The sequence below is a fragment of the Labeo rohita genome, chromosome 16, assembly GCF_022985175.1.
Source record: "Labeo rohita strain BAU-BD-2019 chromosome 16, IGBB_LRoh.1.0, whole genome shotgun sequence".
Taxonomy (NCBI): domain Eukaryota; kingdom Metazoa; phylum Chordata; class Actinopteri; order Cypriniformes; family Cyprinidae; genus Labeo; species Labeo rohita.
This window is the reverse complement of record NC_066884.1, coordinates 28,967,201-28,981,265: the sequence shown is the minus strand read 5'-3', so window position 1 is coordinate 28,981,265 and position 14,065 is coordinate 28,967,201. Positions and strand designations below refer to the sequence as shown.

The following is a 14,065-nucleotide window of genomic DNA, read 5'->3' as shown; positions in this document are numbered from 1 at the left end:
TCTAAGTTCACAACTGTAAAACACGGCGCTCGTCACTGTTACTATTTACCCAGCCGCAAATGACCAGCTGAACATTTTAAGAAGAGTGCCTGACACTATTTTAGCTGGCTAAAAACTCTTTGGTGGACACATGTTATTGAATATTTATTGTTAGGCATATGACCTATTTTTTTTTTTTTTTTTTTTTTTTTTTTATGCAATATACTGGAGCCAAATCTAAAAAGTAGACCAGAAAATTCCACTGCGTTTCTGGACACTCAAATTGCGTAGCTGTAATTAAAAGTCGGGGATTATGCTAATTGTGAATGAGCGTGCATGAGCGCCCTATTTATGAGTGATTGGAATTCATTAACATAAACATGTTTAACTAACATTAAAATCGGATGTTTACGAAGCGTTTGTGAATCCGGAGGAGAATTTTCGGGAAGGTCTGTTTTACGCACAAATAACTCCGAATTTACTCACATATTTACGCAAGTTTCATGAATGAGGCCTATTACCTGTAAATTGTTGTTCTGGAAAGTGAACTTCTCATTTAAGTAGGACTTTTTAATACGTAATTTAATAACTACTTGTGCTGTATTTGAAATATATTTAAAGTGTACTACAAAATGCACTGCCAAGCATTTAACACAAACCAAAATACTTCATGCCATTTATATTAAAACTGTGTAACATATTTAAATATGTTTGTACTTACATGTTTGTAATTATGAAGTTTATTTAGTATAATTTCATATATTTAAAATATAAAATGTAATATTGAATAATAAAAACATTAAATACATTATGACAATACTTGAAAGTAAACATGTAGTGAAACTGTCATGAAAGTGTGCTCTCTTTAAACACACTTAAATGGCTTTTTTATTTCATTAATACATATGCAAGTACTCATGTAACTAATGTACATTAAACATATATTTTTTTTCATCATTATATTGTTCACATGGCCTAACTAGCTTTCTTCTAGAATCTTATCTTTGCTGTAATAGACCTTCTCCAGGGAATTCTTTATCACAATGGAGATAAAACACAACTATTATCACCATCATATTTTCTCATTATCATCAGGTCAGCATATTCCATCTTATAAATATCTCAGTGGATTTATTATAGTCACATCAAGCAGATCCTCCCTGACTACATGTTTGAAGCAAAACAATATAATACAATTACAAGCTATAAAACATTATAATGCAAAAATATGCTGTCCTAAGATGAAAATACCAGTTTTACAGATAACACTGAGCAATACACATGACGGTAAAGTAAATATGGGAACTCCCATTTTTCATTGCAGTAACATGTTGCACATTTTAATTCTGCAGCATATAATTTCTGCACCACTAGAATCATCAAACTGAAAATGGCTTAATTTATAATGTATAATATTTTAAGCATAAGTATTTTCAAAATAATACTTTTTCATTAGGAGAACAAACACTGCATTTACATTACTGCTGTACTGCTGAGAAGGACACTAGTCAAAAGCTACTCAATAGCACCACAAAAAAGCTCTAAGTATGGTGTTAAAGAATAAAATGCAAAGCAGACATTTCCATCTGCGTCACACTCAGAGAGCACAGACTCTACCCAGCACCTGAATCCAACACCCAGCAACACCCAGCAACACCCAGCTATAAACCACACAGCAACATTCCTGAGTAGGACTCCATACTGTTATTCTTCTCCTGAAACAATAAACTCTGGCAATAAAAGAGAACATTTTCAGTGTTCATTCATCAAGGTTGAAAATATTTATGTAGGAGATACAGTTTGACGCATGGTTTCATTATATTGTACTGTAGGTTAAACATGGAACAGCAGATCTTGTTATGAACTGTGAGTCACACCACAACAATGGCTGATAGGATACGGCTGAATAGTAAACCTAACAAACCCACCCAATGCATCTCAAAGTACAGCAATGGTATTGCTGTGTGATATTATTCTCATTTAAGAACAATTCTTACTGTTCCTGGGAACAAACCAACAAAGAACAAAGCCCTCCAATAGTGTTTAATAATTCAACAACCAAGATCAATAATACAAATCATAATGTTAAATACTCATTAAAAAAAACAAAACAAAAAAAAACACTCTCACTTGACAGAAGCTATCGATACTATCCATACCTACTTACTTAAATGATCCTTTAACTGTTTAAACAATTTGGGCTATTTAGTTTTTAGTTTTTGAAAGAAGTCTCTCTCAAGACTGCATTTATTTGATTAAAAATACAGTAAAAACAACATTGTGAAACATTATTATAATTTAAACTGTTTAACATATTTCAAAATGTTAATTTATTCCTGTGATGACAAAGCTGAATTCTGATTTGATTTGGTGCTCATGAAACATTTTTTAATATTAATATTTGAAACAGTAGTGCTGCTTAAATTTTTTGCAGAAAGCATTATAATTTTTTTTCATTTATTCGTAACAGAAATCTTTCATAACATTGTAAATGCCCTTACTGTCATTTTTGATCAAATTAATGCATTATAAAAAGTATATATAATTAATAGAAACTAGCTTTTATAAATGCTTGGCTATTTTGATTAAAGCTATGTGATACAAATAAAAATAATATAATGAAGATAAATAATATTTTATATAAAACAGCCAGTGTAAATAAAGAATGAGCAGGGGTGTTAAAACTTTTGACTGACAGTGTATGTGGCATGATATTAAGGATTACAAATATAACAGAGACATCTAAAAACTAAACCGAATACATACCACATAGAGCATATACCGCAAAAATCTCTCACCACATTTGAGGGACATCACATTATGTACTTTTCATAGTTCAGTGGCCATCAGAAATGAATTAACCTGCTTAGCAAGGTTTATTTACATGGGTAAACACTCATTAAAGACCAAGTCAGACTATCAACAGCTGCTGGTCTAAGCTCCCAGGACAGTGTGATTCACACTCGATTTCCGTCCACCAGCATGGGTACTCAAACACTTCAATGACCCCGGTACCATGACGCTCAACACCAGACCAAACAACAAACTAAGAGCAACCGTACACAATGACCTGCCATCAGACTGGCTCCCACTGCACAGAGACAATTATTCCCACAGTGTAAACTGGACACAAAGAACACAGTCAGGCATTTATAGCTCCCACATGTCTTGTTCAGTGCATTTATAAAGGTGACTTTCTTGGTTCTGAAGTAACCTTTAAGAAAAGGTCGGTTTTCACTTGTGCGCATACAGAAATAAACATTTACAGCTTTTCAATAGCACTTTCAAACAACCCGGTATATATAATGCATCATAAACATATTGTAAGAAAGTTATGAAGCTATTTGTTTTATATACAGTGTCGGAAAGGTTACTCTGGACACGTAATAGGTCACAGATTAAAATTTAAAACGTAATGTAGTGCAACTATTTCAATTACTTTATTAAAGTAATGTAACATTACATTTGATTACTTTTTTATACTTTTCTAAATTTAAATTTTTATTTTTTTCTAAACTGTTAATCATTTTTAAACATTTAATGCAGGCAGGGTTAACCTTACAGTAGTACTCAACGTTGATTACTGTAAGACTGTAAAAATCGTTCATCACTTGAATTACGATATATTAAGAATAATCATTTAATTTTAAAGCACAGCCACCACACAAACTTTAGTACCTCTTTTTACTTTTAGATTGTTCTGAGGTTAAATACAGATTTAAATCCATAACAAGATATAGTTTAATAACACATTTTTTCTCAGTAACTGGTGTCCTTGTTACATGTTACATGTACTCACTATTATAACAACAATTAATTATGCATAATTACATGCAAGAAACCCTAAGCCAAACCCTAATCCTATAGCTCTAACCATATAGTACGTACATGAAGTAATTAATCTTACTCAGTATTTAAATGTATAATTACACTGTAACAAGGACACCTTAAAATAAAGTGTAACCCATTTATTTTGTAGTTAAATTTCATAATTCTGTTACATGTAACCCCAACACTGTTTATATACAGTATGCTTTCAAATGAACAATGCAATTTAACACTGCAGATATAATCTACCTACTTACTGCTACACTGTTACAGAATATAACACATGAAAGATATAACCCATGAAATTTGGTATTCATCATTTTAATGCATTACACAATGCTAATGCATAATAACTAATAAGGTAAGTTTGTAATACAGTGCCGTAATACAATGTAAAACAGTGTCACAATTATTATTACATGCAACCAATTCTAAAAACGTTAACCATAAAATGCATAGCTAATTCACCTAGAATAAACATGTGGGTCTAGAGTACAAAATGATGCATATCTATATAAACCTGTTCATAAAGATAAAATTCTTTTGATAACTTTTTTGATAATTTTAAGTGTGTTATACCTACTAAAGGTTGCTGTGGGTTGATTGTTACTGTAATAAGGTAATAAATACATATATAAATATAAACTTTTTTTACACTGTCTATATGTAATTACATAGATAAAGATAAAAAAGGGGTAAAAGACCCGCATATATATAAATTTGGGTAAATAAATAAATAAACAAACAAACAAACATGATTAACTCTAACTGTCACTCCCATTTTTGAACAGAGATCCAGATTTAAATTTTTATAATTTATGAATGAAAACATTTTGTAATATGACTTTTATGTACATTTTCCATGGTAATGCAATGTCTGACTTTAAAATGCCTTTCAAAGGATGAATTTTGAGATTTCAAGTTTTGAACTGATATATAATTTCTTATGATTTCTAAAACATGATAGGGAGAAAACAAAGTCTTTTGTGAACGTCAGAAAAAAAAATGTTATGATGGATGATGTACTTGTTATTATGATGTTTTTTTGTTTTTTTTTTAAGTTGCACTCCTGACATATATTAATCTATTACTTTTCCTACATAATTTGTAACACAAAAATATGGTAAAATATCTATTTAGGAGTCATAGACCTTTCCAACGATGTATAGTTTGCCATGATTAGATTAGGATTTATTTGTAATATGGTGAAGTAAACTTAGGCGTCCCACAGAGGGGACGGTGACAGTTCAAGGGTTAAATACAGTAAGGGATGCCTGGAATTCTAGAACATTTAGTACTAGTTTAAAAAAATATATTTATAAATAATAAATTATATATTCAGGTTTCAACTAAGATGCCACAAGTGTTTGTTTTTATACTCCAACCGCTCTGTACTTATGAAAAACAAAATGTATAACTATTGTCCATTCATAATAATAATAGCAATTATTTTTCTTTTATTATTATTGAATTCAACACCAAAAGCTACACTGTAAAAAACAAAAACAAAAAAAAGTCTGTAAATAAGAACTTTTTGGAGTATGTTTTACAAGAAATGACTATTTTCTTATCTTTACTTCAAAAGTTTATATTTAATTAAATGTGGTACTTGCTGTTTCTTTGTAATTATTTGTGAAAGAAGGGGGAAAAACATAGTTGATATAGTTAATTATTACTCTAGTTATATAATGGCATATCTGCAGTGCATGCTGGCATGCATGCTACCATTATTTGGATGGTCTGTGCAGTGTTGACATGATAAACCTTATGAAATGCTCTGGAACATGGCAAATTTATAATAAATCTAAACAGCATTCCTTGACCTCAATTAGTAACAATAAAAGCCAAATCATACAGTTCCTGAAACTTTATGATTAATACAGTGAAACTAAATGATTCAAACTGTGTAACTTACTAATTTACTGCACAACTATAACATTAGTAATGATGTTGTAACACTGACTGTCTGAGTGTTTAGGCTCATACAGAATGTTATAAAATACAAATAGTGATAAGATCAAAAAGAAAACAAAACCCAACAAGAGGAAGAAGAAAAATGTATTGTTTACATTTTGAATGTTCTAACCAGGTATGTCATCACCAACCAAGGATGGAAAAACCTGTTTAGATTGTTTAGATTTCAGAATAAGACACTTGACCATCACCGAAAGTTACTGTGTCTCTTTGATAAAACAAAGACGTTTGACTTTTAAAAGGATCAGAATGTCAAAGGGCACAGGTACTGTACCTTCCTCCAGGATGTATGGCTCTGGGTCTTCCTCATCATCCTCATCATCGGCACTGTTTGAGCTAACGTAAGACGAGGTAGATATTTCCAGGAGCTCTGAAGAGGAGTCATACTCAAAGTACTCCTCTTTAGAGTGATCAAGAGTCAATGCCATGCTGTCACTGGGCTAGTTAAGCCCAGGCTCGCTCAGCCGTCTCACGTCTACAGCCATCTGTGAGACCGTGATGTTGGGCTGGACATTGAACTCTATCTCAAAGATCAGATAGACAGTCTCTGACTGACACACACCTGTCACAGCAGACTCAATGCTTGGACACTACCACTTAGATAAGAAGTAGCAGGGGATGTGGCACATAACTAAGATAATAACCCAAATACGATTTTTTTTTTTTTTTTTTTTTTTTGAAAATCAACATGCACTTACATATGGTATTATAAGAAATTACAAAGATTTTATATTAAGATTAGCCTTACTTAAAACTAAAAAGAAAATATGACACCCCTTCTGCAGAGTACAGAATGGTACTTTCCACTGACGCACCATAGCAACCTATCAAGGCGTGACCGAGTTGTGTTTGACTACACCTGTCGTGTGGGCGGAGCCTATGCATATTCCCTGATGAAAAGATTCCACATAGCCATAGAGAAGCCAAACAGGACATCTGACACAACAGGACTCATAAAGTAACAATACAAAGATAAAATGATACACCTGTTACTAAAAATGAGATACATATTTGAATACAAAATATAACTTGGTAATGGTAGTTAAAAATATTGCACAAAAAAATCTAGAGATTTTGTATAAATACAGGGAAATATTTTTTATAAAAAGGAAAAAAATTGAAGTTGAAATTTTAGCATCATTACTCCAGTCACACGATCCTTCAGAAATCATTCTAATATTCTGATTTGCTGCTCAAAAAACAAAACAAAAAAACAAAAAAACAAAAAAAAAAAAAACAAAAAAAAAAAAAAACAAAACAAAAAACAAAAACAAACAACAAAAAAAAACGGACTCAAAGCTTTTGAATGGTATACCGTTAAATGTTACAAAATCTTTTAATTTCAGACAAATGCTGATTTTTGGATGGTTGTATTTATCAAGGAATTCTGAAAAAAAAGTATTCAACTGTTTTAAATATTCATAATAATAATAATAATAATAATAATAATGGCAAATCAGAATATGTGATCCTGGACCACAAAACCAGTCATAAGTGTCAATTTTTCAAAACTGAGTTTGATACATCATCTGAAAGCTGAATAAATAGGCTTTCCATTGATGTATGGTTTGTTAGGATAGTCTAATATTTGGCCAAGATACAACTATTTGAATATCTGGAATTTGAGGGTGCAAAAAAAAAAAAAAAAAAAAAAAAAAAAAGGTAAAAAAAATTCAAAATACTGAGAAAATCATCTTTAAAGTTGTCCAAATGAAGGTCTTATATTTATGGTAGGAAATTTACAAAATATCTTCACGGAACATGATCTTTATTTAATATCCTATAATTTTTGGCAGAAAAGAAAAATTTATAATTTTGACCAACAGAATGTATTTTAGCCTATTGCTACAAATATACCCGTGCTACTTAAGACTGGTTTTGTGGTCCATATTTCACAATATCACTGCTTTTGCTGTATTTTGGGTCAAATAAATGCAGGCTTGTTGAGCAGACTTCTTCAAAAACATTAAAAATCTTGCTGTTCAAAAACTTTTGACCGGCAGTGTGTGTTTTTGTATCACTATGTTTTGTGAGACTTACTTCATCATTAGCAAAACTTCTACTAATCACACTATTAATTCAACATAAGTATTCATATATTTTATGTAAAATGTGATTCTGCCACACATACACTTACTTAAGTTTGTACAGACCCTAAAACTTACAATATTAATCATCTAAAACTCAACTCATTTAGAACAAACAAATTTACAGACATACAAAAGTTTACGAATCTTTATTTTTAATCAATTCAATAATTCAATAATTTAACTATAAGTTAATAGCTTGTTTCTTTGTAGTCATAATCAATGAGACTGTTTTCAGTCACATTTATTTAACGCAGTTGGCTCATTTAATTAATTTCAAATAACTTCTCATAGCTTTCTGTGACTTCTGAAGTCACATGTCCAGCTTGTTTATCTTTTTTTAAACCAAACTACATCATTTAGAAAATACTGATCATGTGATGTTTTTATTTTGTTTTGGATTAGCAAAGGACTGATACATCTATTTGTATACTTATCATTATCGTGTGTTTAAGCATCTTCCCAAACCTACAAAGAAACACACCCATGTATAAACAATTAGATCAGACCGATTAATAACTTCCCTCACTAAACTAAAAGCTACACAAAACTTATTAGGAACGTGCTGAATCATTTTAGTTCATGATAGCGTTATATGGTAACAGACTTTACCCTTTAAACTCAACAAGTTGACAAGTGGAGCATGAAGACATGCAGTGTTTGATAACAACACCTACATTTCTACACTCGTGCAACTCCACCTAGTCTGACAACAACACATCAATCACTCAGTAACAATGTCTGGGTTTGTTTTGTCATCACAAATTTTTTTGTTATATTGTCAGAATGCAAACTGCTTATAATTGCAATGGAGTCTGCAGCACTACTTCCTGTAAATGTGGTTTGTTTAAGTCCTTCATTCCTATGGAAACACAATAGCATGACAGGACTGGGACGATGGCACAATGGCGGTGGCCGTGAAGGAGGCGGGTTTCTCTTTAGTGTGAACTTAGCCATGGCTGAGCCTTTGTGCTTTGGCTCAATTGAAGAGGCAAAATGGAAAAGCAAGAAAAGACAGGCTGAAAATGGTGAAGAATATGGTGAAGGCCTGGGAAAACTTTGGAGAGGGGAGGAGAAAATGAAAATGAGAGTGTGGGAAATGCAAAATAGGTTGAATGGGAATAAAAAAAGAATGTGTGTGTGTGCGCATGCTGAATTCTACTCCCCCCACTGAGGTAATCAATATGCTGCGTGAGAGGACTAGAGACCCAAACCACAACACAGAATGTGGGTCAACGAAGAAAAAAGACTATAAAAGACTAAATACAAACATATCATATCACATACACTGAGAATCAACAAACAGAGCTTATATTCTGCACTAATGATCCATAACTGATGATTGTTTTTAAGTGTTATAATGAAGTTTGTTTGGTACAAAATAACAGTTCAGACAGTGGAAACAGAATTATTAATTCATGTCCATGTCCAGTAAGTTATTACACATGTAATATTTACATGTCTCTGAATACTCTTTTACACCACAGTTCAGCCTGAGGGATTTTTGTATTGATTGCAAGATTGACAGCCTACAACAGTCTGTGTGTTTGAAAACACGTACGCATCCAACACCTCTGCATCTATGTCTTTGCACTGTATTAAAACAATCTACTTCTGTGACTCATTGGTGTTTTATTTTATTTGCTCCCCCAATTACGTATGATAAAATCCAGACAGCAAGCTATTCATCATAACTAAATAAAGATAGAACTAAATAAACATTGCTTGATAACTGAACTTGCATAATATGCTGCTTGACTACAGCATCGCAGTGAATGACTGGGATCAAAACAGTGCAGTTTTATACAGGATTATATAACCATCCCAATTCTAAGTAAAAAGTATTACAAGGAAGAAATGACAAGGTAGTGATCCGTCATTGCCAAAATCAGAGCAATAAATCCAGCAGACATAGATTAGAGTGCAGTGCTATGATATAACCTGCTGCTTGTGAAACAACCAGGACGCATGACTTCATAATGTCAACCCATGAGTGCATCATCAATGAGACTCGGTTGAGACTAAATGTGACCCTGGCTGTGAAAACCCAGCTGAAGTCATTTTTGTGATTTACTGTTTTGTACATAAAACCATCCTTTATAAGGTAAAGAACATTCTGTGAACATGTAACCTTGATATCTTTAAAGGAGAAGTCCACTTCCAAAACAAAGATTCACATATAATGTACTCACCCCCTTGTCATCAAAGATGATTATGTCTTCTTTTTTTTCAGTCATAAAGAAATTATGTTTTTTGAGGAAAACATTTTAGCATTTTTCTCCATATAATGGACTGATATGGTGCCTTGACTTTGAACTTCCAAAATGCAGTTTAAACGTGGCTTCAAACGATCCCAGCCAAGAAAGAAGGGTCTTATCTAGCATAACGATCAGTTATTTTAATAAAAATAATACAATTTATATACTTTTTAATGCCAAATGCTCATCTTGTCTTACTCTGCCTGGACAATTTTTGTTCCCGTTCACGACAGTTAGGGTATGTCGAAAAAACATCTCACGTTTTCCCTCAACTTCAAAATCGTCCTATATAGCTGTTTTACCTTTTTTGTTAAGGGTGTTTGATCTTCTTTGCATGTTCACTTTGCAGAGACTGGGTCAGAACTTCTGCAATGATGTAGGATGATTTTGAAATGATTTTTGAAGTTGAGGGAGAAAATACGATCAGAGTTTTTCGACATACCCTAACTGTCTTGAGCCATAATACACAGAGTTTAGGGAGAGAAAGGCAAGACGAGCATTTGAGATTGGTTATTTTCATAAAAAAAATAATTAGTCATTTCGCTAGATAAGACCCTTCTTCCTTGGCTGGGATCGTTTACAACCGCATTTGAGATCGTTTGAAGCCGCATTTAAACTGCATTTTGGAAGTTCAAAATTGGGGCACCGTATCAGTCCATTATATGGAAAATGAAAATTGCAGAAATGTTTTCTTCAAAAAAACAAGGGGGTGAGTACATTATACGTGAATCTTTATTTTGGAAGTGGACTTCTCCTTTAATACTGACTGAGTTAGGCCATGTCAAAGATTAAAATCATAGTGAAAATAATGGTTAAAATTAAATGTTGATGCTTGTCATCTCATAATTAGATTTTGAGACTTCAGCCTGAATTTCATAGACAGGGTCATAAATGCATAAATGTCAGTGAGTGCCCAATCATTTTATTGTTTTGGACAAATAGATTTAAAATGTATTTAAAAGCACAACGGACAAATGACATTTAATGTCTATGTATATTCAGATATACAACTCTATGACTGATTGGGGTTTGAATGCAATTTAAACCTAAATACATAGAGTATTAATATGATAATAATAATAATAATAATAATAATAATAATAATAATAATAATAATAATAAATAAATAAATAAAAATTACAAATAGATATATAGATGATAGATCTACAGACAGACAGACAAACAGATAATAACAAATGAAAAAAACAAATAATAATAATGATAATAATAATAATAATAATAATAATAATAATAATAATAATAATAATAATAATAATATTTTTTAAAATATTTTTTAAAATTTTTAAATAAACAAATAACTAAAAAAAATAAATAATTAGATACAGATAATTACAAATTATTCAAGACTGAACAATTTCTAGTTTATGATTTGTTTTTTTTTTTAAAGTATGTGAACTACTTTGTACAATGTAGTTTTATCTGGGAGTAAATTGCAATTTTTTTTATTTAAAATGTCATTTCTTAAAATGTACAATCTCCTTTCCCCTGCCACAAGGTGCTGTTCGGAACATTAAGGTAAAAGACATAATTTGTATTAATGAATGTGTTTCAGACTTTGACCCCACTATATATATTATTTATATATTCACTGCATATGAACTTCCGACTTTTTATGCATTATATAAAGTTTGTGACTTATCAATGCAAGTCATTTGAAAAAGTTCCCCTCCAAGGTAAAATGGTGCTGAGTATGATGCAACACAGGAGCTGAGAGGCCAGCTAAACCTAGTCACTCTCCACATTACCTCTGTCATTCCCATGCCTTGGCCCAAATCTTGGATCAACATTCTTTCACAGTCTCATCCATGGCAGACCTTGCTACTAACCAACTTTCTAAAAGTGTTTAATTCCCACGGGTATCTCTCCCCACCCCTCCGCCCCCTCTCTCCCCCAGGATTTTTCCTGCACGGTCTTACCGTCAGAACACTCTTCATAGTACCAGTCCAGCTCGTAGTAATCAGCCTCCACAAACCTCTGCATGCTCAGTCTCCTTCAGTCTTGAGCTGCAGCCTCTCCCGTCCAGCGTCTGAGGTCACATACACATACATGCACCCACGGGCACCCATTTTCCCAGCTGCCCGGTAGCCCGATCTACCGATCCGCCACTAACAAGTCAGAAGACATTCTACGCACACAAGGTTAAAGAACGAGAGATGATGAAGGGAAAAAAAATGCAGCGTCTCTAAAATCCAGCAGTGCTGCGCAGGAAACTGTACTGCTATAGTCAAGGTTGTATCACACGCTAGGGGGCGGGGCCTACCAGCAAAGCCAGCCAATCAGAGCGCACTTCATCAGAGCTGCTCCGTCACAGCCCGACCCCGTCTCCTCATCTCTACCCGTTTCCAAGGCGCCTCCCTCTAGAATGGTTTCCATGGCAACTGGCTCTGACTCTAGGCTGTTTTAGCGACTGCATGTGTCTGCATGTGCTTTGTTGCTTAACTTCCCTCTGCATTTCTCCATCACTCTTCCATTGATCTTTTTTGCAGTGGTAGTGATGCCTGCGTGGAATCTTTCATTTTGGTGCTCAGCTCACGTGTAAGTGGCTGGTACAGTGACGGCAGGTGTCCTGCTTCTGTCTGCCTGCCAAAAGAAGCAGCTGACTCTCTGCAATTCACTCTGCCAAGAACTCTACAAATAGGCTGGTGGAAAAAAAGGAGACGCACTTAATCTGCAGTGGCCTTGGATTTTTATTGACCACAAAAATCCTTGCTTCTTTACTCTATGCAAAGACTTTATCATTTATATTCATTGTAAAACTAAATATTTTATTTGATAAAATCAGTTATTTGAGTGTACTGAACATGACAGTGTTTTCTTGAATGGTGTAAATTATCCAATCAGAAGCTTGCATTCAGCATGATGTCATTTCCCTGTGCCGTGGACCTGCTATTGATGACTTTCCAGTTGCCACCTCATCGACTCACTGGTGAAAGGCTCACATTGATGACATCATGCTGGTGGGGTAATGGATTTATTGAGTACGATACGAGGAGTGATTGGAGGAAACAAAGGGAACAATTATGCCTATAATTACCTAGTTACCTCTGACTTGATTAGTAATGTCACAATGAATTCCACACAATCAAAAAAAAAAAAAAAAAAAAAAAAGGACTATTAAGATTTTTGTTTTTTAAACTGTATAATTATTGTTTTTACATTTAAGTACTTAAGTGCTTTCCTTGCAAAGAAAGAAATCATTCATCATGTTAATTACTGCAATGCGGAAAAAAACGACACAAATCAGACATAAATCATATGAGTATCTTAAAGGGATAGTTCACCCAACCGTCACTTCTGTCATTAATTACTCAGCCTCATGTCGTTCCTAAACCCGTATGACCTTTGTTCATCTTCAGAACACAATTTAAGATATTTTTGACTAAATCCAAGAGCTTTCTGACCCTGCATAGACAGCAACACAACTACAATGTTCAAGGCCCAGAAAAGTAGTAAAGACATTGTTAAAATAGTCCATGTAACATCAGTAGTTTAACCATAATGTTATCAGTAGGGCTGGATGAAATGACCTATAATCAAATCAAAATCATATTATATGATATATATACACACACACACACACACACATATACACACACACATTTTATATATTTTTTTTTTGCAATGATCACTCAAATGTGGTGATCAAACACGTATAATGATGTGACAAAAATAGGTCACACTTTATTTTAACGTCCAATTCTCGCTATTGACGAGCCATTAACTATGACTTTTGCCTCAATAAACTACTAATTTACGGCTTATTAATAGTTAGTAAGGTAGTTGTTACGTTTAGGTATTGGGTAAGATTAGGGATGTAGAACAAGGTCATGCAGAATATGTGCTTTATACGTAATAATAAAAAGCCAATATGTTAATAATAGGCATTCTAATATGCAACTAGTTAATTGTGAGAATTGT

The 14,065-nt window shown here is 33.1% G+C and overlaps 1 protein-coding gene across 5 annotated transcripts in view; it reads right to left on the bottom strand.

Moving 5' to 3' along the window:
* Positions 1 to 14,065, bottom strand: part of trak1a (trafficking protein, kinesin binding 1a) — a 54,357-nt gene that overhangs the window by 19,844 nt on the left and 20,448 nt on the right. The window contains exon 1 of one of the 5 annotated variants that reach the window (XM_051131071.1): positions 12,064 to 12,377. The exons of 3 other annotated variants lie outside the window; for them this stretch is intronic. In XM_051131071.1, coding sequence (XP_050987028.1) covers positions 12,064 to 12,127 — 64 coding nt within the window. In that variant the 5' untranslated portion in view covers positions 12,128 to 12,377. Of the gene's footprint in view, positions 1 to 6,055; positions 6,328 to 12,063; positions 12,378 to 14,065 lie in introns of those variants that run through there. One more of the 5 variants, XM_051131070.1, reaches the window with a different exon arrangement.